This window comes from Strongylocentrotus purpuratus, unplaced genomic scaffold (genome assembly GCF_000002235.5).
Source record: "Strongylocentrotus purpuratus isolate Spur 01 unplaced genomic scaffold, Spur_5.0 spur5_scaffold_8, whole genome shotgun sequence".
NCBI classification, from domain to species: Eukaryota; Metazoa; Echinodermata; class Echinoidea; order Camarodonta; family Strongylocentrotidae; genus Strongylocentrotus; species Strongylocentrotus purpuratus.
Genome location: NW_022145614.1, coordinates 9,932,116 through 9,957,789, shown reverse-complemented (window position 1 = coordinate 9,957,789; position 25,674 = coordinate 9,932,116). Strand labels below are relative to the sequence as shown.

The 25,674-nt window shown below is 38.5% G+C and overlaps 1 protein-coding gene across 1 annotated transcript in view; it reads left to right on the top strand.

Moving 5' to 3' along the window:
* Positions 1–25,380, top strand: part of LOC576450 — a 75,548-nt gene extending 50,168 nt beyond the window's left edge. Inside the window, exons 2-4 of the mRNA XM_776757.5 lie at positions 21,550–21,927; positions 22,384–22,597; positions 23,263–25,380. Coding sequence (XP_781850.4) covers positions 21,550–21,927; positions 22,384–22,597; positions 23,263–23,507 — 837 coding nt within the window. The 3' untranslated portion in view covers positions 23,508–25,380. The remainder of the gene's footprint in view (positions 1–21,549; positions 21,928–22,383; positions 22,598–23,262) is intronic.
* Positions 25,381–25,674: the final 294 nt, after the last annotated feature.

Here is a 25,674-nt window from a genome sequence, read left to right as displayed (position 1 = left end):
TTGCAATTGTACATGGTTCCATATATTGAGTCAAATTACGGTGCAATGTGTTACTATTTAATTATATATTTCAGACGTACTGCAGGGGCGGATCTAGCTTTTTGCTAAGGGGGGGGGTTGACCAAAATAATGACGATGCGGAGCATCGTCCACGAGCCGCGAAGCGGCGAGCCGATTTTTTTTGGGGTGTTTATTTGAACCCCGTAAGTGATGTTTTCCTGGCATCTATTAACACAATGGAGACCATAAAAAGCAGTGCATGATAACGTCTTTTTAAATCAAGTAACAGTTAAATACACAGTTATATCCAGAGTTATCATGTGTTTGGTTAAGTTACCTGATGAGTTGAATATCTTCTCACAATATTTGCACTTGAAAGGGTTTCTCTCCAGCGTGCGTTCTTTTTTCTTTCTTTTTTTCTTTCTTTTTTTCTTTTTTTTTCCTTTTTTTTTTTTTTTTTTTTGGGGGGGCCGCCCAAGGGGGGGGGGTTGCAACCCCCCCAACCCCCCCCTGGATCCGCCACTGTACTGTATTGACTATGAAATCAAAACTAAGCCTCATGACATGACCGTCGGCCGGCTGGCAGAAGGGCGTTAGCGCGCGAGCGACTCGAAAAATACTTTTCAAATTATTTGCACTTTGTTGTTTTATATTTAAACTGCTTTCCATCCCGAAAATTGGTTTAAAACTTAAAAGACTAATAGACATGTTATAGTAGAACACGGTCACACTTTTTTTCTCGGAAATATTAAAGTCAGTTTTATAAAAGCTTGATGCGATTTAGTGCTAACGCCCTTCTGCGTAACGCTTCATTTTTTGACCTGTAATTCGAGCTAACGCCCTTCTGTCAGCCAGGCGTACATGCATCGGCAATGTCAAGCTACTTTTTCTTTATACAGAGATTGTCTTCATCTCCTATTATTGGTACTTGCGAGGAGTTCGGTGAATTTTGAAAGCTCAGAAGGGCGGACATGTTTCCACTTCATTTCCTTGCAAAGTTCATGATCTTTGCATGCCATTAAACAAATGTAAGGTTTAAAAGCCCTGAAGCAAAGAACCACAGACATCCCAGGTAAAATATATTCTTGTTTTCGCTAATCCTCAGATCCCAAGGTCTGATTAGCACAAATCCGCGTGGGCTTTGTTTTAAAGAGGACGTTGAGTCCTGATACAGGTGAACAATATTGCATGTGCTTTCTCATCTTTTTTGTTAAATGTCAATTTTCAAGAATATCATGGATGAAATGTCCGCCGAAAAGGGATGCTCTTGAAATGCGGCCATATTCGAAATAGTTATGACTAGCAATAGCTGATAGGTTTGGACCACAGTTTCATATCATATTATGTTTATGTAGTCCCATCTATACACATTTCTGTCTGCAGTGCATGTGACTGTCAGCAGTGCCAAGTCAATATCATGATTGTACCAAAACCTCACATTATACCAATTTTGATGGTTTTTATAATCGACATTTCCAGAATGCTTCCAGGCAGTTTCTTTCATAATGCAATTGCATGACCAGACCTCAACTTTGTCTTTAAACTGATTCTCAGGGTTTGCCCAGTGGAGCTATAGGTAATCGGGAAAAGGTCAAACGTGGGGGCTTTAATGTTTGCATTCGTTCCGAATTACTATCAAAATATCCATCTGACTGAATAAGTAAATTATTGGCCTACCTGAGCATGAACTGGAAAAACAACAAAATACAGAGATGAATATGTGCATTATGTTTTTTTTTCTTCCAGCTTTAGGCTGAGGTCTTTTTGCTCATTTCGGTGAGATGAATAGCTTTAATGGATTTTTTTCCGGGATTGGGATCCCGTACCTTTAGATGTAGAAATCGTATCTTCACAAAGCAAATGATAATACATGAATAGCATGTACTTTTATCGTTACCATGGTTACAATCATTTAACTTGACAACTTCGGATTCGATTTCAGATCACACCTCCAGTCAAAAAGCATATCAGTGTTTTAATTTCCATGGAGATATTTTAATTCACAATGTTTACAAACTTCAAAATACGACCTAAATCATCAAGACGAAAGAAAAGAAAAACAAACCCTCCATTGACATGCATCAGACTCCCTTTAGCATATAAATAATTCATTTTTTAATATGTTTTCATTCTAACATCTAATTTGATATGAACAACCCCGATCACAACATGAAAAAGCTACATATCAAATAAATCCACAGGATCAAGGAGATTAATGTATCTCATGGAGCTGATGGTATCTCATTGATGAGATGGAAATTGTCGTACTTTATTTAGAACATGTGGGAACAAGTAGAATTTGCAATTTACGAAGTCAACTAGAAATGAAGCGAAAAATAAATCTACCGGCTTTGAAATGTAAATGACATATTATCTTCCCACAGACAACATGCCGTAGATCAATAATCGATCCCGGCCTTGCCCTCAAGCTTACAAGGCTGATCAAATCGCATCTTTTCTGATCAGTGGGGTTCGATGAAACATGCCAAGCGGAAGGAAAGAGGGTGGATTTGATTAAAACGCGCGCATAACCGTTTTCCGTACCAACGACGCCTGAGGGACAACAGTTTCTTACACAGGCTAGACAAGATGTATTATGATTGTATTTGCGGGGGATACAATACAAGGGTTGATCTAGAAATTCAAATAATACAAAGATAACCCCGCCAAACATCTTGTCGGTTTGTTTTTCCCTTCGGATAGAATTGTTTTTCCGTTGCCCTCTCAGGGTTGGGGCAGAATTTTCCCTTCTTCCCTACAAAGGCCATCTTCATATTTTTTTCAAGGGGATGGTGCCCCCCCCCACCACCCTCATCCGCGTATGGGATATGCGACGGTCGGCGATATGTACAAAACTCTTGTCTGTGCCTTCATTGTAGACAAATGTTTACCTTGCTTCCGAATTTCAATTAAAAGTTTGAGCCCCTTTTTTCTTTTTTTCTTCATCTTTTTTTCCAGTTAATGGAAAATTATTCTCACCCCTAGATTTAACAAATACAATCGGAAGACCTTTCGGCACTTTTGTGGGAATCTTTTAGAATCTGGATACCTTTTACAATTGCTTGATGGCAAGTTTGGCTTTTTATTTTATCGCAAATCTAGCGATGCCCAAACAGGAGCTCAGTTGAGCAAACAAACGAAACGATTAATCATGAGATGGCCGCTAACTAAATTCTAATAAAATAATTTTTTTTCCTGACGTTTCCTGTATTCTTTACTCTGTAAATTGGGAATACTAGTCCCCAAGCCAATATGTTACGTTGAATCTATTTTTTCTTAGTTTTCCCTGCTTTCTAATTGAAAGCTAGCTTTTTAAGATGACTCGACTATTTTATTTCGCCGTGAGAACTATCTATTGTTAATGGCACTAATGGCCGTTATGTTGGCAGCCGATGAGTTTGTCAAGTTGTTTTGCAGACTGATACGTAGTTATGGACATCATGGGCATCTTTTTTTAAACATTCGTACATTCTCGCCAGGCCTATATGGCTATTCAATGGTTATAAGCAAACAAGTCGTTGGCCATCTCTGCTTTGTAGTGTCAGTCATCGGATTCATTTTACCCTCGAGCTAAACAATTCCGAATGAACATCAGATGCTTGCATCTATTTTCAACAATTCTTTTGCAATTCTTTGCAATGGAATCGACACTATTATTCTCAAGAGTTATTAGTCCCTGAATAACTCTTGAGAATAATAGTGTCGATTTTGTTCTTATATTCATTCCGCCCTCGAACTCAATATTGCCGAGTCTAAATATTCTATGCGCTTTGTGAGATCTTGTGCCGTTCTTTGCAATGGCTGCAGACGAATAGACAAGTATTTGATTATCTCTTGACCTGATAGGACAATTTCCCCATTGTACTAAACAATACTCAATGAACTCTAGAATCTCGCTGGATTTCGTGAAAGTCTACGTGCGATGGCTACAAACAAACAAACAAGTCGTTGCCAATCACTTGACATTTCTTGGGTCAACTGTCCATTTAATTTTCACTCGAACTAAATAATCCCGAATGAACGTCAAGAAAAGGGAACTTCACATCTTCTTTAGATGCGACAGTTTTGTCCTCAAATTACCTCTCACTCCCCCTCCTTCCCCCTCCTTCCCCCTCCTCACCCCTCCCCTCCTCCCTCTCGCACTGCCTCTGACTCGGTCACAAACACTGCGAATATGCGGTGAGTGGCACATTGATCCCTCATACTTTTGGATTTACATTACAAGGCATCAGTCATACCCTCTTTGGAAGATCCATTAAACTTCAAACTCAAGGGTCTTCCGAATCCCCTCTCACTGTGCATTTGCCTCCCGTTCATTCCATGTGCAGAGTTTGCCAATTATTCAAAGTAAACGCAAGGCGAGTATCTGTTTTCGTCTTTCCACAAGCTCTCGAATCGAGTAATCTCTCTGACGGCGCTGCTTGAAGTCAGTATTCGACGAAAATCCAATTTTCTTCTTCAAATCATGAAGGTTAACTGGTGTTTGCTTGTTTAATGGTGAATCAATACACGGGTTGGGTTGCTTATTGACCAATCGATATGAGTCTTTTTCTTCACGCATATTAAAGCAAGGTCGGTGATGTATGGTGGTGATCTAATTTGGCGAACGTATGCGAATCTTTACAATGATTGGCTTAACATCATCTCCCTTTTTGGCGAATAGAATAATTGATGGTAACATTAGATGATCATGGAACGTTTAGGCATAAATGCCAGTAATTGAAGCACGCGACCTGGGCGACTTTCTATTTCAATGGGAATATCTCTTAAGGGTATGATTTAATTCTTGGAAGAAAAGAAAAGGTTATCAAAACAAATCAACAACAAAAAAATCAACAAAACAAAATCAACAAAATAATTTTTTTTTTTTAAATTTTTTTTTTTAAATTTTAAATCTGATGAAAATATTGTTAACCCGAATGAGTTGCCTTTGGTACTACTCTTGTTCTTCTGTCCATCGATGCGCCATTTCGATTGCGTTAATAAAGCATATGAAATCAGTGCTTCCGCCATGTTTGCACTGTTCGTTCTGCCTGTTCTAATAATAATAATAATAATAGCCTAATAGTCCACTCCAAATTTTATTAAACCGAAACGGAAATTCTTTTTAATTCTTTTAATTTTTTTTTAATTCAGTTTATTAATATCATCATTTCGCAGCCTGGGCTGAATTGCATGACAATTTACAATTAAAAACATATCATATTTCTTTCACAATTGTTTCAAATATACTACTAGTTAAAATACCATATTGATCGTGAGCCCGGCAGCCACTGAGCAGCGCCAGATCGACGTTGCTCTATCCCTTATTGTTGAACGCCAAACAAGGTAGCAACAACTCCCATCTTTTAACGTCTTTTGGTATGACGCGGCCGGGTTTCGAACCCACGACCTCCCGGTTGTGAGGCGGACGCTCTACTGACTGAGCCAACACTCCACTCTCTGCTGTGGGCGAGAGGCGTCGGGTTCGATCGTTGATCCTTGCTTGATGTTTACATCCCTTGACAAGGTGTTTTGCCCACCAGGCGCGGATCCACGTGGCGATTTTTCCAGCCTGCCACCCCCCCCCCCCCACTAGCCCCCAAAACTGTTTTAAAAATAGGATAATAACGTAAATTTAACCTTTTTTAAAACAACCCCCCCCCCCCAACCCTTTTGTCGTCGGCTGGATCCGCCCCTGTTGCTCACATTGTCCATCTCGACCCAGGTGTGTTAAATGGGTACGAATGCAACGGGAATATCAAGTGCAGGGTCCTCAGACTAGAGCGGTTTTAATACTGAGGTGTCGACCTTGTATAACCAAATTTATTATCATCATGCATTTTGTGAACGATTTAAGGTATACAGTCATGTTGCATCAAAAACTGTGCCAGTCGCTGACGTAGTCCTGCGTCACCTAATGACGCAGTCAGTCCTTGTTCAAACTATTTTTCTTAGACGAATCAAAGGCATGCATAACAATCATTTTTGCCTCTTGGTCGGATCATTACATCACTTTGTCGGACTTGATGGAAAATGGAGACTAAAAATCCAATTTTCGTCGTCGAAATGCGCCAGGGAAAATGTTGTTTGCTCGCTGATTGTCCGTCCTAAAGGTCTCGAAATCCCAATCACTGACACCCAATCCTGAATGCACATTCGTTTTCAAAGAGCAAACATTCGAAAGCTCTCTTCGTCACGCAACAACTGTGGGGATTTAAAGAGGAGGTTGAATCCTGCTTAAAGGTGAAATAAATTCGGGGATTTTTTTTATTTCGTTGTACTCAGCAAGATGTAGTCAATTCATTATAGACGTGATCATTCTTAAACAGCAAATGGCACTTTATATTGTTCCTATGTACTACAGAGTCGACCAGTGAGAATAATTTTTTGAGTTAGCACTTTTTCTTTCAAGATGCCTGACCAGACCTCAACATAATCTTTAAAGACCGTCAATACTACTGGGCCAGAAGTGATTAGACCACACAGCCTGGTCACTGACAGGTGGCTATCCCATTAACTCAGCTCTCAACTAACATAAGAAAAAGAGGATCACGGGGGACCAACAGGCACCGATTGGGGAAGTTTTCTATAATTACAGAGGGAGCAAGTAGCTACAAGTAGGACAGTGGGGCTTTAAAATCACATGATTACATATTCAAGGGTATAATTACCTCCATTGAGGTTGACCCCATGTTTGCTCAGTATTATGAGGAACACACCTTTGATAAACGAGAAAACGTGAGAGAAGGCGAGAAAGATTTCATGAGCTCAGGATGCATGTTCTATCTCGTTAACATGCTGCATTATCTCTATGGCAACGGCGGTAAAGTCATACCTTCCTATCAAGCAAAGCGGCTTTATGTTATTAGGGAGAAAACTGTAATTATCTTCATTTTTATTAACCTTCTGGAGGAGATAAGGCGATGTCGGATGGTTAATGGATGTTAGGATCCAATTCAGCGACAGACTATAATGGACGGGAAATTGTTATCATCTTCAGCTGGGGAAAGATCAAACTGAACTTATAGGGAAGAAGTGAAGATTGCCCTAAATGATTTGTTGTTTGGGGGGGGGGGGGGAGAGGATAATATTTCGGGGAAGAAAAGTGTAATCTGCTTTGCTTACGTTATGATAGAAATAGCGTGAATTTAAATTAGGGGATTAATAAAGATGCTGTACAAGATGCAATATACTGGAGAGAAAATTAAAGCAGATATTTCAGATACTAGAAAGAAAATTTCCATCATCTTATGTGAGAAAAAGGTTGACCTGGGATTAAAGGGGGGAAGTACAATAACATCTGCACAAGATTTGGGAGAGATTTAAATCGACATCAGCATGATCAGCAAGTTAAGGTTAGCGAAAAGAATATTGAAATGATTTCATTTTAGAAATAACTTGGACTGAAATTGGAGGGAGGAGTAGAGATTGTGACATGATGTATTATTGTTAAGAGATTAAGATCTTTCATATAGTGGAAAGAAAATTGTAATCATCTTTAAGTGAGAAAGAGCTTGGAATAAAACGTTAGGGAGTATCAAAGTTCTATACAAGAATCATGAAGGGAAAGAGAAATGACATTACCTTTACCATGGAAATGTAAACATCGTTACATTTTTCAAAAAGCTTAAACTATTGGCCTATGCTGTGGAGACCCGATGTATTAATTATTATTTGGGGGAATCAATGAGATACTGCTTCGGATTATCTGAGCATGTTTGAGAAAAATTGCAATGTTATAAATTAACTAAAAATACAGGAGAGAAGTGGCGAAAATTGTTCTGTCTTTGTTTGTCAACAGGAATGGACCCTGCATACATTTAATATTATCACCCGTAACTGAAACCAACACACAATTAATATCACGGTATTAGTCTCTTTTTATTCCACCAAGCTAAATTTTTGCACCTTGCACAAATGCACTTCTCAACACGAAATATTTCACTAAATTTGTTTTGTCATTTTCGCTCAAAATTAATTCAGTCATGCTCACTCTTAATCACTTCAATTATATCTTATTTTAACATCAAATACAATGCAGTTGCATGGGTTGTTCTTTTATTTCGTTAACTCGGCAGAGGCCACGGTCATGTTCAAGCATTTTCGCTTACGACATGTGGTCTCCTGCTTTTTCCTTTTGTATGAAACTTTTATTTTAACTAGAAACAAATTTTGTCAAACTTACATGCTATTCATCATATTTATTTGTATGTTTCTTTGTATTGATATGAAAAAGTGGAAATAAAACAAAACAAACAAACAAACAACCAACAATCACGATAAAAATGCTGGGGGAAATTCACATCAACTTCAGCATGTCTTGATTCACATGATTACTGGTTTAAATATCTTGAATTTATGAATCAAGGGAGAACTGAAGACTCTTAAACATGATATTTTTTCCGAGAGAGGGAGAGAGACAGATCAATTTACATTTTTAGAAAACGGGAAATCATCTGTTGTAGTCATATTTTGTTTGAAATTCTGTACTCTGTAAATGTTTATTTATTGGAAATGAAATTGTAATCAATTTCTTTTGAATTTACTTCGAACTGGAATCCTTGAAGCTTTGGAAAATATATGATTGGAGAAATATTACAATGATCATGGAATATTGATTGTTCGAATGCGCCGCACTTAGAATTTTTTCTTTAAAATTTAATTTCTTTGTGTTTCTTCCTTTTATATATATAAAGGCTTGCATCGTCAGGTTATAGGAAGATGAAGTGAAAGAAATGTAGGAACATAGATATTTTTCTCCAGCAGGGAATAACTGTGCAATGTAAGAGGGCTATGTATTGTCTATGTGAGAGGTTAGGACTCTGAGAGTTGGTTTGAATGAGAGAGCAGAAGAAGAAGAAGAAGGAGGAACATAATAAGGAGTAGCAGTAGTAGTAGAAGTAGTAGTAGAAGTAGTAGTAGAAGTAGTAGTTGTAGTAGTAGTTGTAGTAGTAGTAGTAGTAGTAGTAGTAGTAGTAGATGTAGTAGTAGCAGTAGTAGTAGTAGTAGTAGTAGTAGTAGTAGTAGTAGTAGTAGTAGTAGAAGTAGTAGTAGTAGTAGTAGAAGTAGTAGTAGAAGTAGTAGTTGTAGTAGTAGTAGTAGTAGTAGTAGTAGTAGTAGTAGTAGATGTAGTAGTAGCAGTAGTAGTAGTAGTAGTAGTAGTAGTAGTAGTAGTAGTAGTAGTAGTAGTAGTATAAGTAGTAGTATAAGTAGTAGTATAAGTAGTAGTTGTAGTAGTAGTAGTAGTAGTAGTAGTAGTAGAAGTAGTAGTAGAAGTAGTAGTTGTAGTAGTAGTAGTAGTAGTAGTAGTAGTAGTAGTAGTAGTAGTAGAAGTAGTAGTAGTAGCAGTAGTAGTAGTAGTAGTAGTAGTAGTAGTAGTAGTAGTAGTAGTAGTAGTAGTAGTAGTAGTAGTAGTAGTAGTAGTAGTAATAAATGAATAAAAAGAAGCAGAAAGAGAAGAAGAAGATGAAGAAGAAGAGAAAAAAGAAGACAAATAAGAACACGAAAGAGAAACAGACACACATAAAAAAGACAAACAGGAAAATGAAGGGAGGGTTTGGATGGACGTTAGAACGAGGAAGATGGAGAGATACAAAGAGGGATAACAGAGAATGATTTGTAAGACAGAAAAGAGAAGGAACACATTTCTTTAAAATACAATAAAGGAACAAAGAAACACTAAATGAATCGAAGGATATGTCAACCTAATTATGTGTGAAGAACTGCAGGTGCTGACATTGATGAATGGGCATTAATGAGGTTAACGTGGAAATGGGACAAGTGGGAATCAAGTGCCATGGTTAAATGAAGGGGCACACAAATTGGAAAAACAGGAGAGAGAGAGAGAGAGAGAGAGAGAGAGAGAGAGAGAGAGAGGGAGAGGGATATAGAGTGAGGGGGAGAGAGAGAGAGGGTGAGGGAGAGAGAGAGAGAGAGAGAGAGAGAGAGGTAGAGAGAGATAGTGAAAGGGAGAACGAATGAGAGTGAGAGAGAGAGAGACAGAGACAGATAGAGAAGGGGAGGGGAAGGAGAGATGGATAGAAAGAGGAAGAGACAGTGAGTGATAACAAGAGAGATTTAGAGATAGAGGGAGAGAGAAAGGGAAAGGGAGAGACAGACAGAGAGACAGACAAAGATAGACAGAGAGAGAGAGAGAGAGAGAGTGTGTGTGTGTGTGTGTGTGAGAGAGAGAGAGAGAGAGAGAGAGAGAGAGAGAGAAGTCACGTTCCACTTCAGGATATATTTCAAGAGGGAAGAGAGTGGGAATGGATGCATATGCGGCGAGACATTTTGTCAACATTCAACACGGGACCCCCTGAGGAGCAATAATTAGCCTACTTATACAAGAAGAAGAAGGAAAGAAAGATAGAAAAACACATGCTGCTGTACAGATGTGTAAAACGACTCACGATCTTTTTCAAAATTTCTTTCTTTTCTTTTTCTTTTTTTCTTTTTTACGTTGTGATTTGTTTCTCTACTTGCAAGGCGCCATGTTCCATCTGGCATGGCTGGCTCATTCTGTTCCCGTTATTTTTTCCCCGTGCTTTTGCCTGCAGCACAAACCAAACAGAATGAATACATGACACTGACTGATTACATACAAGATTCGTACAAAATTGCACTTCTTTTACCTTGTAATTTGCAAAAAGTACAGCTGAATAAAGAACGACTTTCCCCCTTTGACAATGGAGGACTAATATAATTCAATGGCGCTGTCTGAATCTTTATCCTGAGGTGATCTATTACAGGTACCCTCCTCTCACTGCCTCATCCATCTCTCTTTCTCTCTCTCTCCCTGACCCTTCTCCTTCTCTCTCTCCCTCTCTCTCTTTCTTTCTCTCTCTATTACTCCCCACACCACTCCCCTTCTTTTTCTCTTCTCTCTTTATCTCTCTCTTAAAAAATGTCATATTGACTCGTATAGACTTGTAGAACGAGGGTACTTGTTTCACTATGTTGTTTGTGAGTTTAAAAAAAACGCACGTGAAGCTTTACTACACCCTCTATACCCTTTGCACGCAAGGCGTCATTTGCTGACGTATGACTGCGTCAGCGACTGGCTCAGACTTTGGAAACATTGCATTGAATTACTGACGCATTCGGGGATATGATCACCTCCCCAGACTTGATTAGCGCAGGCACGCCAACGCAATCGAAAAATCAACCCAGCTGCAACGGCCATGGAACTGATATCGTACAGGTGAAAGCAAAATAATGAACACTACAATCATTACGTTCAATTATTGGTGCATGGTCGAACTTGTGCCATAGAACTGATTAGTATTGGCAATAACGCAACCATACTGACGCCTCTTGGCGGCGCCTTGACTTAATCCTGATCTTACACTCTCTGCACTGCTCCCCACCTATCTTGTTTGTTTCCAATATCCTCATGAATTTCAAGAGATTTCAATTTTATTCCCAAAGTGTAAAACTACTTCAGTTGTATCCAATTTTGCCCAACCTTTCGAAAGTCAACAGCGCCTTTCGCTTGTGCATCTCCCCAAAGACTGCAAGCAAGTAGGACAAGGGGGAAATCGGCCAAAATAGAACTGGGTAAACTTCCTTGACGAAGTAATGTAAGAGGTCTCTGAGGGATGGGATGAAGAACTCTTCAAATCTAGCCATTTTTGTCCCGACACTCACTTAGAAGAAGAAAAATGTTTTTTTTTTCTCTTTTTTTGGGGGGGGGGGGGGGTGGTGTTGGCATGGGGGACGACTAAAGACATTTTTAGTGCTTTTCATAAATGCGTGACGTAAATTTCTTTGAAATGGTACTTGGGTATGTGTAGTTCCGGTCAACGATAATATACATTATTGAAGCTAATGCCGTGGTGATGCATCGATAAAGTGAAAAATAGAGAGAAAGTGGGAGAATGACATACCAAGGATACCTATATAGGATGTGATCAGAGACACGCGTGCATACGAAGAAGAAAATACATGGCATTTAATGAAAGAAGGCAACAAGTGGGTCAAGTATGTGAACCATTTTGGATTGTAATACTAATTACTACACAATGTTTAAGTAGGACAGGTGCGTTCTCTGCCTGTCCCCCCCCCCTCTCTCTCTCTCTCTCTCTCTCTCTGTGCGTATATCTCTTTTCTCTCTCACTCTCTCTCTCTCTCTCTCTCTCTCGCTTTACTTCTCCATCTCATTTTTTTTCTTGTTTCGTCTTTTTATTCTTCTCTGTATTGTACTTTTTCATCTCCTTCTCCGCGGTTCTTATCAAATTTCTCCCTTTCTTTCTCTCACTCCACCCCTTCTCTATATCTTGCACTCTTTCTATCTCTCCTTCCCTTTGCCCCCACCTCTTTCTCTCTCTCTCTCTCTCTCTTCCTCTTTCTTTGTCTCTCTCTCTCTCTCTCTCTCTCTCCTCCTCCTCTCTCTCACTCTCCCACTCTCCTCATCCTCCTCGTAGAAGATGATAGATGGAATCCCCCGTGATGGCAGCTATCATGTTTGCCAAGTATTGTCTTTCATACGCGTCTTACCTGCAAGTGCAGGCGACGAAAGGTCGCAACGTTAACAAATGCGAAGTGCATTAAACCCTCCGCCATCTTTCACCATCTTCCAGGAAGGCAATATCTTAATTCTCTACCGAGGGTGAAAACCTCTTTTTAATATTAAAAGATGATCTTTGGAAACTTTTTTTAGACAGAGAGAGAGAGAGAGAGGGGAGAAAATTTATTTCATCGCCCAAGGTGAGATATTTAGTATCACCGCGTACAGTGCAAGCGCTGGTTATACATGGAATCATCTTGGATAGTACAAGTATTGTCAAATGGACTGAAAGATCCAAGCTAAAATGTTTAGAGCAGGAAAAAAAAAAAGAGGCTGCGTAGTGATTGAATTTATTCTCCAATGACGTCAATTGATTTTCACGAACTTACGAAGGAATACAAAATAAAATATGGGATTAAAAAATACTGCAAAGCTTCCTACTCCAAACTTCCATCAACAAATCCGATTTACCTAACTTTAATATTGAATATTTATTTGTGTGTTACACATTCAAAATAAGAGAATATAATGCATAATAAATGACGATAGAGGTATTAATACAGTTTGGAATGACTATGTACGTAAAATATGAATAAAACTTTATAAGGATACGGTGGCTGCGTAAGATAAACTGCAATAAGAAGGGAAACAAAAACATTTGAACGCATCTTTCGAAACCACTGATTTTTTGTATACCTTTCTCATTGAAAAGAAGGTGATGCATAATGAGCACTTTGATATTACCTCCCCCGTCGCTGTTTAGGGACAATCTATGAGAGAAATCTTGACCTTGACATGGGTGATTGGTTCAGATTACCGGCTGAGATCCATTCTGATTTGGATAAAAGAAGAAGATATACGATAGGAAAAGGGGTACTCCTGTCAATAAGACTTTCTCTAATAGAAACTGGGAAAGTGGCGTTCTCTCCTTCTAGACGCGGTAGGATAGTGAGCTGAGCTCGCATAATCAAGTGTTACGTGATGCAACATTTCCTGCTCGCGCAAGGAGTCGTTGTATAATATACTGAATGCTATCTAGGTGGGTTTAAATTCATGAGATCTTAAAGGTAGTGAAGAGTCTGAAGTACCGAGGAGGTAGGTAGCGACGGAGAAGTAGCTTTCCGCCGTTGCTAATGAAACCCGAACCAAACATTTTGCCATCTTCATGACAAGGGAAAAATCGCTTGAAGCCAAAATGTCCATCTTGTCCTTAAATCAATCAACGTTAGGAAATTGTTAGCTGTTTGCCTTGGTGAACTCTGTTGTAGGGTGACGAAACCTTTAGGAAAAACCCCCGGCTACTGAAGCAGATATAATAGGAAATTAAATTCTGAATGGATGAAAGCGTCAAACAAGTGCTTAATGTGGGAATTATACGCAGAGCATTTACGTGACTGATATTCTCTTTAATTTGCGGTTCTTCATTGTATAATTTTTGTTCTAACCTGAGGTTTTGCTACAGATACAGTATATAGAGCGCTCACATCCGCCAGTCCCTTGAAACCATAACCGATTGTAACCAGAGTGCTTTCATATTATATCCCAAGAATCTTGCTTCTCACATATCCAGCAAAATCTTTCCTTTTTTTTGTTTTAAGAAATCGAATCTTCATCGGCCCGATTTCTATTTGACATTTTTTTAGGTGAATTCCCGTCGATCGTAATCTTCAAATCCTTGCCTGCTGCATGGTATTTAATGTTGTCTTTCCCGTAATGTGAGTCTTGGCGCCTTTAGCTCTGTGAGGGAGGTTCTGATGTACATGTAGCAGCTAGCATATCAGTATTGTTTCCATGCTAATCTTTTCATCTCGGTTCTCACGTCAATGCGAAATATCAAACTATGTATAAATGAGAGAGTGTAGTATTGTGTCTGATTCTCGACGAAATCTGTTGATTCGACATACATGAAATACTGCAGTATAAAACCTACATTTATAGAAGTCTTCTCAAGTGTGGCACCGTAATCCAAGAGACATGCTATCATATTTTAATTTCATTTGATCTTGTTCTTTTTTTACGGGAGGAGGGGGGGGGGGGTCTGTTGATTCCCCCTTTTTCTTTTTCTTTTTCAGACACACTTTTGTTATAAAATCCTCTTGGCAAAATCATTTCAAATAGGACTGAGAACGTACGACAACCTAAATGAATGTCATACATTTTTTTGTAGCAAATATAATCTACGTGTTCATTTTGTCGGATCCCCCCATCTTGTCTTCTTTATTATGATGCATTTGCTTGGCTCCCTAACATCTAACATGCAACCACGAGCAGCAACAAGTGATACAAGTCAATAATTCAGACTTATTCTATATCACATCATTTGCAATGCCATATACCCTGGATACCTGTATAAGTAATCTGTAGTGATTGGATTTACATATCACCCTTTCCAATATGATTTTCATTGCGCTAGGCATGTTTGATATGTTGAATTCTTGTTTAAGACCGCAAATGTCTTCTAAATGCATGTTTATTGCTCTTCTTTTTATTTATGACATTTCTAGTGCCCTTTAAGAACCTTAAAATGGCTATGAAGGTAATAGTTTAGACCGCATAATGTGTAAATTAAGATCATACCAATCCCGCCCCCCCCCCCAACTCCGAGAACGGAGGGATACCATGCGTGTTACCAAAATGTCTGGTAAAGGGGCACTTTACACGCAGCGAAGTCCGGCTTTTAACACACCCAAAAAAAAATCGACCCGTATTGACTTTACACACCGGACTTAGGGGGTTCTTTCAAAGAGAGGGAACACGCATACGCGTACCCTAAATAACACTGAGTGGGGGGGGGGGGGGGGGATACCAATTCAGCTCCACTTTTAAAAAAATACGGTGACCATTGATTAATAAATAATAACAATGCACGGACCTGCTGGTTGTTGTGCGTATCATAACCATCACGAAAAAGCCAACAAAAAGCCAATATTGGCATCGACTGGAATAAAACGTACATGTATAAGGCGCTATCTCGTTTTTCAACAGCTGGTTCAAAATTACCGAATATTTGTGGGGCGCCACAAATATTGGAAATGGTTATATTTATGGATATTTCAGCCGTCTCTGAACCAATTTTGATCAAACAAAGGTGAGTTTGTCATTTAAATTGTACACTCTTTCAAATTTGACACTTATTTTTTCATTATCTCACAACAAATTGTTTTGTGTAGCGCCCTCTGCAACAAAACTCAACTATCCCTTTAAACACGCACCCTTTAACTCACGCGGTTTGGTACACCAGAGTTAGAGTACATGTACGTCCTCTCTCTTCCGCCATCTTCCTGAAACCAGAGTCCAAATGAGGCCTCCTTAACGTTGCCTGGACAAACAAATACGATTAATGATGCATTTGAAGAGATGCGGTCCAACCTCAGCAGAGTAAATTGGCTGGCTTAATTTGAATAAATTGATCATTGATGGATGGATGGTCGACTGACCCAAGAACCTTTCGCAGTGGACAGCAACGGACAAGAGGAGAGGATATAAGTGGTTTTTCAATAAAGCGAGCCGATGGACAGTCGCCATGTTGCTTCCTTATTTCCTTGTAGTTGTTGCTTCTAGATTTCATTTCTGCTTAGGTTATATTATAGGTCATTAATACCAAAGCTATAATGAAGATTCCAATCGAATGTTTTTAGCAGAAAGATTTCGCCATGTAAAATACTGTGAATCTTCGTTTGCAAATTCAGTTCATTTCGTAAGAAAATCCATTTAAGTATGGCTTTCAAGATAGGCCTATTATAGCATGTTTTAAGTGATGTTGTAGTAAAAACAAAAACAAACAAAAACAAAAAATCTACTGACTCGTATTATGCACTTCAGTCGCATACATTAAGAGTATTGAGTTCTTATACGTAGATGCTCTGGTTAGAGATGTGTTTGCTAATATACGAGTTCAATATCTTTGATGATATAGAGAAGATTACTCTCCAAGTAAATGTTTAATTTGAATCCTTACAACTACCTGACGCACCCACGCTTCTTTATTTCACGTGTCTGTCGGTGATAAAGAGATTAAATTACCCCCGTGGCTGTCTTCAAAATGATTCCATCGCTTTTCTTACCGTGGTTAATAACCATGAAAATAGTGTGTAATGCAAAAAATTAAGCAGATTCTTTGAAATGAAATGACTGGAACAACATGTACACGTTCGAAAGACTACAGTTTCTCGAAGAGATTCTTTGACCTTCTTTTCCGGCAAATTGACTGTCGCCGGTGAAGCATTTCGTTAAAGGTAAAGACCAGTAATGGTCATGCGATTGCATTGTGAAAGAAACGTTGTGGAATCGATCAGAAAAGGTCGATCATCTAGCATCTAGCATCTGCAAGGTTCTGGAATCATCAAAATGATAAGAAATTTGGCTCATTCTTCGTAAAGTTACAAGCACTATACACAGAAAGATGTATATGGGACTACCCTATCTCTCTCACCAGACCATGAGAGAAATAAATTTACCAAATATATGAATTAGTAGGCGGTTTCCCGGCAAATTTTTTATCATCATGTATTATTCAAAACATATTCTTTCACATGATTGGTAATGAGAGCTGCCATTTCATTTTTTGAAATTGGGGCGTTGCCAATACTGGTCTTTACCTTTAAGTATCGTATTGGCGAAGCTCTGTTGTTCATGACGATGCTGCAAAACATTTATAAGCGATAGAAGCGTATTCAACATCAGGTGGAACCGGCATACCTCCCCCTAAAACCCTAGAATAATAAATTGATGCACCTTGCACTAAGTGAACGTCACATGTTCTGGGCTGTCAGTTTACACTCGATCCCTCCTTTTATAAATATTTGGATACGCCGCTGCAATAACTTGTTCTGTCCCAACCTATTCATAAGACGTCTCATGAAGATGAATGATCAGATCAGTCATCTTTATATTTCATCCTCCTCGATCGGCTTCCTCAAAACTGTATTGACTCGATGGAACGAATAGCGACTTTGAATAGATTGAAGAATCTGTGAACTATTTACCGCACTCTGTGTCTGCACTGTGATACATCAACTATTATAAATAGCCTTTTCACCAAGCATTCGTATATAGGGCGGTTTAGCGATGACGACAATTTGATATCATACACGTATTACACCCACACAGATCGGAAAAGAAAACAAGTTAGTGTATTCTATTGAGTAACTAATGGTGATCAATTAAGATTTTTTAAACACATTCGAAAATCATCAGAAATACTCGTAACCATTAAGAATAAAGTGTGTACTTGGTCTTCTTCAGTACCTTAACATCTACTTTAGACGAACAGCACTTTGGTTATCCATAACGTTTATCAACCGTTTTTGAACGTTTTTTTGGTTAGTTCCCAAAATAAAGAGTTTTTTTTTTGTGTGTGTGTTTGTATGTTTATTACATTCACTGTCAAGGTGTAAACAAAATAATGAGGTGAACAAGAAGCATGCAGGGACAAATGTGTTAAATTTTAACAACCTGTTTCTTTCCAACCCGACGTAAATGGTGTGATATTCGGCTATGTGAAACATAGGAATTTGACGTAAAATGTAATCATCAAATTGTTGGGGTTTTTAAAGCTTGTTTTTCCCCATTAGACACAGGAACTTTTTAATGCATATTTCGAACCGCCATATCCATGATAAATTGATATTCATGTTTCACACGTGAAGTTGATTTTCAAGACCGCACATTGATGTAAATAAGTTCGAATGCTCTACTTTAAAACCTATAGCTCTCTACAGCGTGAGCGGATGTGCGTATTTTTTAAAATATTTATGGCCTTGATCAATCACCTGCACATCCATTATCTTCACCTTCATCCATTCAGTCCCATCCACTTGTTTTCACGCTATCACAATCACAAACATCAAGACATGCTGCATTGCGCATGGTGAATTGATGTCTACACGCGTCTAGTTCATCGCATTGCGTAAAGGAACTTTTCTTCTCCCCCGTTCCCCCTCGGGATGAAAGTTTAACCGCCAGCTAAATCCGCATTACAAAAATTATCTCTCAAGCGACGGTGCAAGCCATTCCAATGTAAACTTGTTTATCCGATTCTGCCACTCAAAGTCTCGAAGGACACTTAGCTTTGAACTCTGTGGAGAATGGTTCATAGAAATGATGCCAATGTTCGAGGCAGTTTCTAAAATTCAAAGAGCAATATGTTGGGTAGATTCCCCGATGTATCATTTACGTATTTCTCCTAGAGGCATAAAAGGGGTGAAAAAGCTATGACTGGACTCGTATTGAAGAACAAAAATGACTTCCCCCCCCCTTCTCTCTTTCCGGCCACCCTGGATTTAGAGGCCCTTTAGAGGTGCCATATTTGAATGCGATGATAAAATGGAAGCAGTTGAATTTCGCAAACGATGTTTTGAAATATTTCTGGAATAATACTTCTTTTTTATTTTTTATGTTTTGTTCGGTCTATAGTCAGCCTCTTTGATGTGACTGAAGTATTAGGATATCAAAGAAAATGCATATTTTTCTTCATGTTGTTTTTGTAAGTGTATGTGATTTTTGGCAGACGAGCTTCTAATAACCATGGTTATTTTCATATGATTAAAAAACAAACATTTGTTTATTCTATTATTGTTGTTGTTTTTCTTGCCGTCCATAACATTTCGGGAGGATTTGTATGTAGAATTCCAAACATCATTACATCAACTGCAATCAACCGTCAAACAAAAATACGGGAAATTGGAGGAATATGTTCAGGGGAAGGTGTGGAAGTTGGTCATATAATGTTCTATTCACGTCACATTTTCCTTCTCCTTTTCTTTATTTTACGTCTGTTGTGCTTTTGTTCATTTTTCTTCTTCTTTCCGCCATTTGATTTTGGGGAGGAGGAGGGCATGTATCCCAGTACCGCATCCCATAGCTACCCCACTTGTTATGCAACTGAATTTCAGGGCAGGGGGGGGGGGGGTTCGATGGATGTAAAGGTCTACAACATATTCCAGTGCTCCACATCCAAATGAACTCAATGTTTAAGCTGCTGTCTTTTGAAGTCTTTTGATCATACATCCATGCATAACGATGTTGAATGTCACGCAGCGGTTGCGATAAAGTCACAGATGATAACAACTTCTACTTCAGGCATGCATCCTGTGAGCTACGACGCAAGCTGAACTCGGGGGAACAATAAACAAACAGCATGTTTATCGAACCTTGCATTTCATCCACAATTCCCGCAGTTTGTGCTTTTTTCTCTGTGGTTATAAACATAAAGTCTTCCGTTTCCTAAAGATCTGTGCCATTAACGCTTTGTTTTGGTCATATACCATAACAAGAGACGATGGATAAATTCATCTTCAGCTATGGAGGTTGGGGTTGATAATGGCAAAATCGACCCTTTTATAGCAAAATATATAATCGTCAAAATAATATAAACATAGAGGCTGACTTATTTTGTTAATAACATAGAAAGAGTGGGTGTTTTAATGGCTAACACGAGACTATTTCATAAATAAAATGGTAATTACCTATTTCTCGAGTAGGAGGAATATGAGGTAAGGGAACGTTAATCAGTTCAGCGTCTATATTTGGCAAGTTTTTTGTTTTTTTAGTGCAGAAAGAATTGTGTTGTAGCCTGCATAAACAACACACTGCAACGTACCCTACCTTTTCCTATAACCGTCTGCAATTCTCCTCGTGTATGATATTCTTAAAGGGTGTTGCGAACATTCTAAATCCTCAGTTATAACCTGAAGGATGAATTGTATTATAATTATAAGGAAAGACGTCTAATATAATTCCCGTGTATTCAAACCTCAACCTAATGTATCTAGTTGGATTTTATTTAATTTCCAGGAAGGAGTAAAAAGGTATCGAAATAATTAAGTAAATGAATGAAAAATACCAGTGACTGGTGACCGAGGACATTCTATCTTTCCCATATTATTTGATAGAGTAGATAGAAAATTTACATTGCTAAAAGGCAATCTTGCTTTTCAATCTATTTTAAAAAAATGCAAGTGATAATCATTAAAGAATATTAGTTAATGAAAAGTATTCAAAACGAATAATCTTCAAAAAATTCTTCTAGAAAAGCAAGGAAGAGCGTCGGTACCTCGTAGGAAAAAGAAAGAAGAAATGAATTACGTAATATCATAATAAACGTATTGACAGTAATCATGCCTTCGATATACTTCTTGATAAAAAAAAAAGATATACTATGCAATCTATGTGTATCACCTAAGCTAGACGCTAACATTTATTTATTAATGATGACGCAAGTCGATTTCATGAAGAACGTGCTTGTTTCAATAACCTATGCTATGGTTTAGAGACAAACAGATTAACCTTCCCACAAATTTGCATGACAATCGATCAAATTCGTCCGTCTTGAAAGCAAGCAAAAAGAAGAAAAAATATATATATAATGATTTTTTTTTCGGGGGGGGGGGGTGGTGGGGTAATGATTATTATGCCTACGTGGCTTCCATGGCTACCATGGCTACGCGTGAAGAATACCTAAGGCATTGTGTTTTCGACCTTCTGTTTCAAACATAATTATTGGCATCGAGAGGATTAAAAATGATCTTACGGTGTGGATGGAATTAAAGAGATAGAGACAGAGTGGGAGTGAGAATTGGGGATGGTTGTGTCTTCTTCTCATTGCATCCTTTCTGCTACATTTCTTTTCAAAGGCTTACAACATTATTTCGTATTTGTGTTAGGCCAATAAGTATAGCTCCTTAGACCAGGGGAGTGTTTCACATAGAATGAGATCGCCTTTAAGTTGGACTTAACTATGGCAGGCCATTCATGCCACTTTTTGCTCTCGCCATTAATGGCATTGGTCTATCAAGAGATATACAAATCATGGTCTCTAATCTACAGAATTTACATTTTTGGATTCATTGTTGAAGGAAAAGATATTATCTAAAGATCAGAATGGTGAGAGCAACCAGTGGCATGAATGGCCTGCCATAGTTAAGTCCAACTTGAAGTCGATCTTAGTCTTTGTGGAACCACCCCCTGTTATCTTTTCTATGATGTATCACTGACATAACGCATCTACCATTCAAAATATTCCACTCTTACTAACAAATCTCTGTACTTTCTATTTCATGCAGTTTGGAACTAACCACGTGAACAAGCTCAGCTGTCCTCGGGCCCTCACCCTCGTCATCGTCGCCGACGGCCTACGCGGTGCCGGGGCCAACATCCTCGGCATCAGCGACGAGTTCATCCAGGAGACATGCAAGTCCTTCTGCGCCGTGTCGTCCATGGAACGCGAGGACCAGCACAACCTCCCCACGCCCGAGAACCGCGTGTTCCGACTTAAAATGGACCTGTCCGCGTTCGGGGCCGAGTTCCGGATACCGGACATCAGTCGGGCCGTGTTCTTTTTGAAGATCTTCGGTACCTTCAGGAACCGGTACATGATGCTGATGTGCAACAGGGGGGATTCGAACCTTGTGAGGCAGCTGCGGCTTAATGTTGATCCGATGGTAAGGAATGTCTTGATCGAAGTATATTACAACGTTGTGCACTAAAAGAGAAATTGATGACCCTGTGTATATTAACGAATATACTTGCCTTTAATGTGACAATTTATGTTGTCATTTTAAAGTATAAGAATCTTCATCCTTGTCGGCATATTTTAAAGTATGGTGCAACTTTGTTCTGTTTAGCAATTTGGTGTGACGACCCTTATACCAATTAGAAAAAAAAAAGGTTTAATGACGATTTTTTTTTTTTAAATCTCAAATTTCAATCTATTCATTTCCTTCGGGTAAATAATATTTTCTGATGCCCCTTCCCATCAATTGAAAAGGGAATTCCTGTTTAAGTTCGAGGTTTTAATTCCGTGCCCATACTCTGTGATCGTTGAGAGATACTATTATCACATGTTTATAACATTACAAACAAAAAATCTAAATCCTTTATTTGATTTCTACCCCCAGCTGATGCGCAATATATTTCAAGAATCTTACAACACGTACAAAAGCAAAGGAGAACGGAAGATGTCGGATACCGAGGCACTAAACTTGAAGGCGAGTACCCGATTGACCGAGGTCAAGATGTCATACCGGAGAGAACCGCTGGTCTACATCGAGGAGGAGAACATGGTTGTGTCGATAGAGGGCGATGCCACTCGAAGCTTCAATTACAGTTTAGGTACAGCGGTCTCTCACTTTGCAAGATCACTCTTTTCTTTCAGTCCCTTGTTTTCCGATGTAGTTTCCTTTCATAATTCTATATTTTTGTTGGGGGGGGGGGGGGGACACGAAATAAGCATTATATGACAAAGGCTTTATACTTAATCCAAAATCAGATGCCACAAGTAGAAAAAGACGAGGACCAGAGCATGGAAAAACGTGTACTTTAACATAATTAAATTGAGGTTTATCTGACGTGTTTGATGGGCGCTTTCCCATTTCAGACCAGTCAAATAATAAAGAAAGTGCAAGAGAGAGAGAGAGAAGAGAGAGAGAGAGAGAGAGAGAGAGAGAGAGAGAGAGAGAGAGAGAGAGAGAGAGAGTGTGTGATCAAAATTAATGATCGAGTGGAGAAAGTTTCTTGAATTTGGGGGGAATAACCATTTCCAGACTTCTAATTTCAAATGTTGTCACACATCTGAATTAAAGCTTTTCCATTCTCAAAAAATCTTCCTGCAGTGACTACTGTCGTGTGATATTTAAAATTTATTTTTGTCGTGTGCATCTCTACATCTTATATGGGCTACGAGCCTACTTCGCATTCCAAACCCTTCTTCAAGTTATTATCACTAAATAATGAAACAAATCCATTTTACCTCGTTTTATTTACCATCCCTCGTGCAGGTTTTGAGTTAAATGTCGGCCTCAGGGGACTCGAATGCCTCGACAAGTTCATCGACCAGCTCGTGCTCGCTGACGGCCTCAACGACATCGTCAAGGCACTCAACTACAAATCCAAATGCACCAAGAGACTCAACGAAGACACGATAAAACACAAACTACATTCAGAAATGAGCAGGCATAAACCACATAATGGAGGGACTAACAACAATAATAACAACAGTACGGCCAAAGATACGGGGTCATAGCAAAGTGCAAAGTGGACTGATCGAAAATCTGCCATTCCATTTTTTTTTACGAGGATGTCGTTTTTGTCTAAAAGAACTTAGAAAGTCAATATAAATCATGCATTTTTTGTAATAAACTAATTTTTAGTTTAACGAAGTTATACTTGATAACATTTGATATTCATTGACGAATGGATTGATTTTGCAAACGTTAAAATGATGAGGTTTTAATGTTTTAGAAGGAATACCGTGCACTTACAGAAGAATTATAAACATGATAAAGTTCTGCATAATGAAGATTAGATACGAATATAAACGAAAGCCTCGAGCCAATTATTGCTTGCTAAGTCAGACAATATGCTTAGATTTTCTAGTTGACACCAAATTAGTATGGAATCATGTATTTCAATGCTTATACTTGTCGAAAAACGCGAGTAGTCAGTGGCGGATACGTGGGCTCGGTTTCAATAACAAATGCAAGAATTATTGGACAAACTTGCTCACAGCCAATCAAATGCAACGATTTCAGTAGCGTATATAACACGTTTTATGAAACGGGGCCCTGGCCAGGGGGAGGGGGGGGGGATAAATGAATCCGGAATCGTAGATTTAGGTATTATCTTTAAATTGGTATATTGGAATCATCAAATAAGAGAGTGCGATCTCATGCAAAGAGGGGAATAACAGTTTTTTTTTAATTAAAAAGGGGAGCAAATAATACAATAATATTTGAATGCCTAGACATGATGTGTACGTTGCAATGCTACATGTATATGAGGTGATTATAATGTACAAAATGATTTTAAGGCCAAATATCTAAGATGTGATAGGAAGCACGGCAGAGCAAGAAGGAGTGCAATATATTGAGTGTGCTTAAATCTCACCATCTTTTATTTTGCCATAGTTTGTCACCGAATTGTTGGTAACAAATGGTTGGTAACTATCTTGATAAATCTTTTATACTCTTATCTGTAGCATCTCATCCCTGGCGGATGATGAAGTTGTTTTCTACCAACAAAAAATATAACATAAAAACGCAATTTTCATACTTATAGAATGCATGATAAAACTATTTGTATTTATGAGTACCGATGCGTGTGTTCTCATACAAAGTACGTTATGATAGCTTTAGTACATTTATGTAAATTTGGTACTCCCGATAATTGTGCCTAGTTGTGTGTGCTTTTCTTGTCTCGAATGACGTTCAGACTATGATATAATTAAATTGTTGAATTAAATGACTAAAGCTTCAGGATTTATTTATTTAACAATAATTGTTTAAATCAATAGTTAAACAATAATTGTTTGACTAATGACTTTTTCTCAAATATCTCTGAGAACAAGGGATCGTGGAGGGAAGTTTAAAGTGAAGACAAAAAATGTCCTTTTGTTATTATTAGGTTCGTAGAGAAATTGCTCTTGCATGGGTATGCCTGCACAAAATTAATCTTTAAGTAAATATTTTGCATTCGTATGGAGACTTGATTATTGATATGATCTACCATGTGGATTGTTATTCGCACCATCTAACTGTAGGAGGAGTGGATGTGGGGAGGGGGTGGGGTGTAGTTGTGAAGTCGCCCAGTAAAGATCGAGTGACTATTAAGCAGAGAGGAATATTCGCAGGTGATATGTGACACTTTAGACATCCCTTTAAAATAATCATCTTATCAAACAATCTAATTTGATGCAACAAAATTACGAATAAATAAATCAACTTTTTATTATGATGACGGTTGGTGAATTACTTAATCAAAGTTGTTTTAAATCATGTTTGTCTGTTATAGATTGGAAGAATGGTAACTGGTATATGTTTGATGTTTTAGTTGAGGTGTAAGTTATTGATATTTATTTGTTAATTTATGAAATAAATATTTCTATGATAACACTTCAAGCGATGATACTATATCATCTACTCTCTCGAGGTCATTTTTGTTGTCGTCCCTTGTTCCATAATTATCTTCTTAAAACCGTATCCCATTACGGTCTCGGGTGTTTCTTACTTTGACCCCCCCCCCCCTCCCCCTCTCTCTCTCTTTCTCTCTCTCTCTCTCTCTCTATCACTCTCACTACCCTCCCCTCTTCTCCCTTTTTCTCTCTTTCTTTTCTTCTCTCTCTCTCTCTCTCTCTCTCTCTCTCTCTCTCCCTCTCTGTCGGTCTGTCTGTCTGTGTGTCTGTCTTTTACACT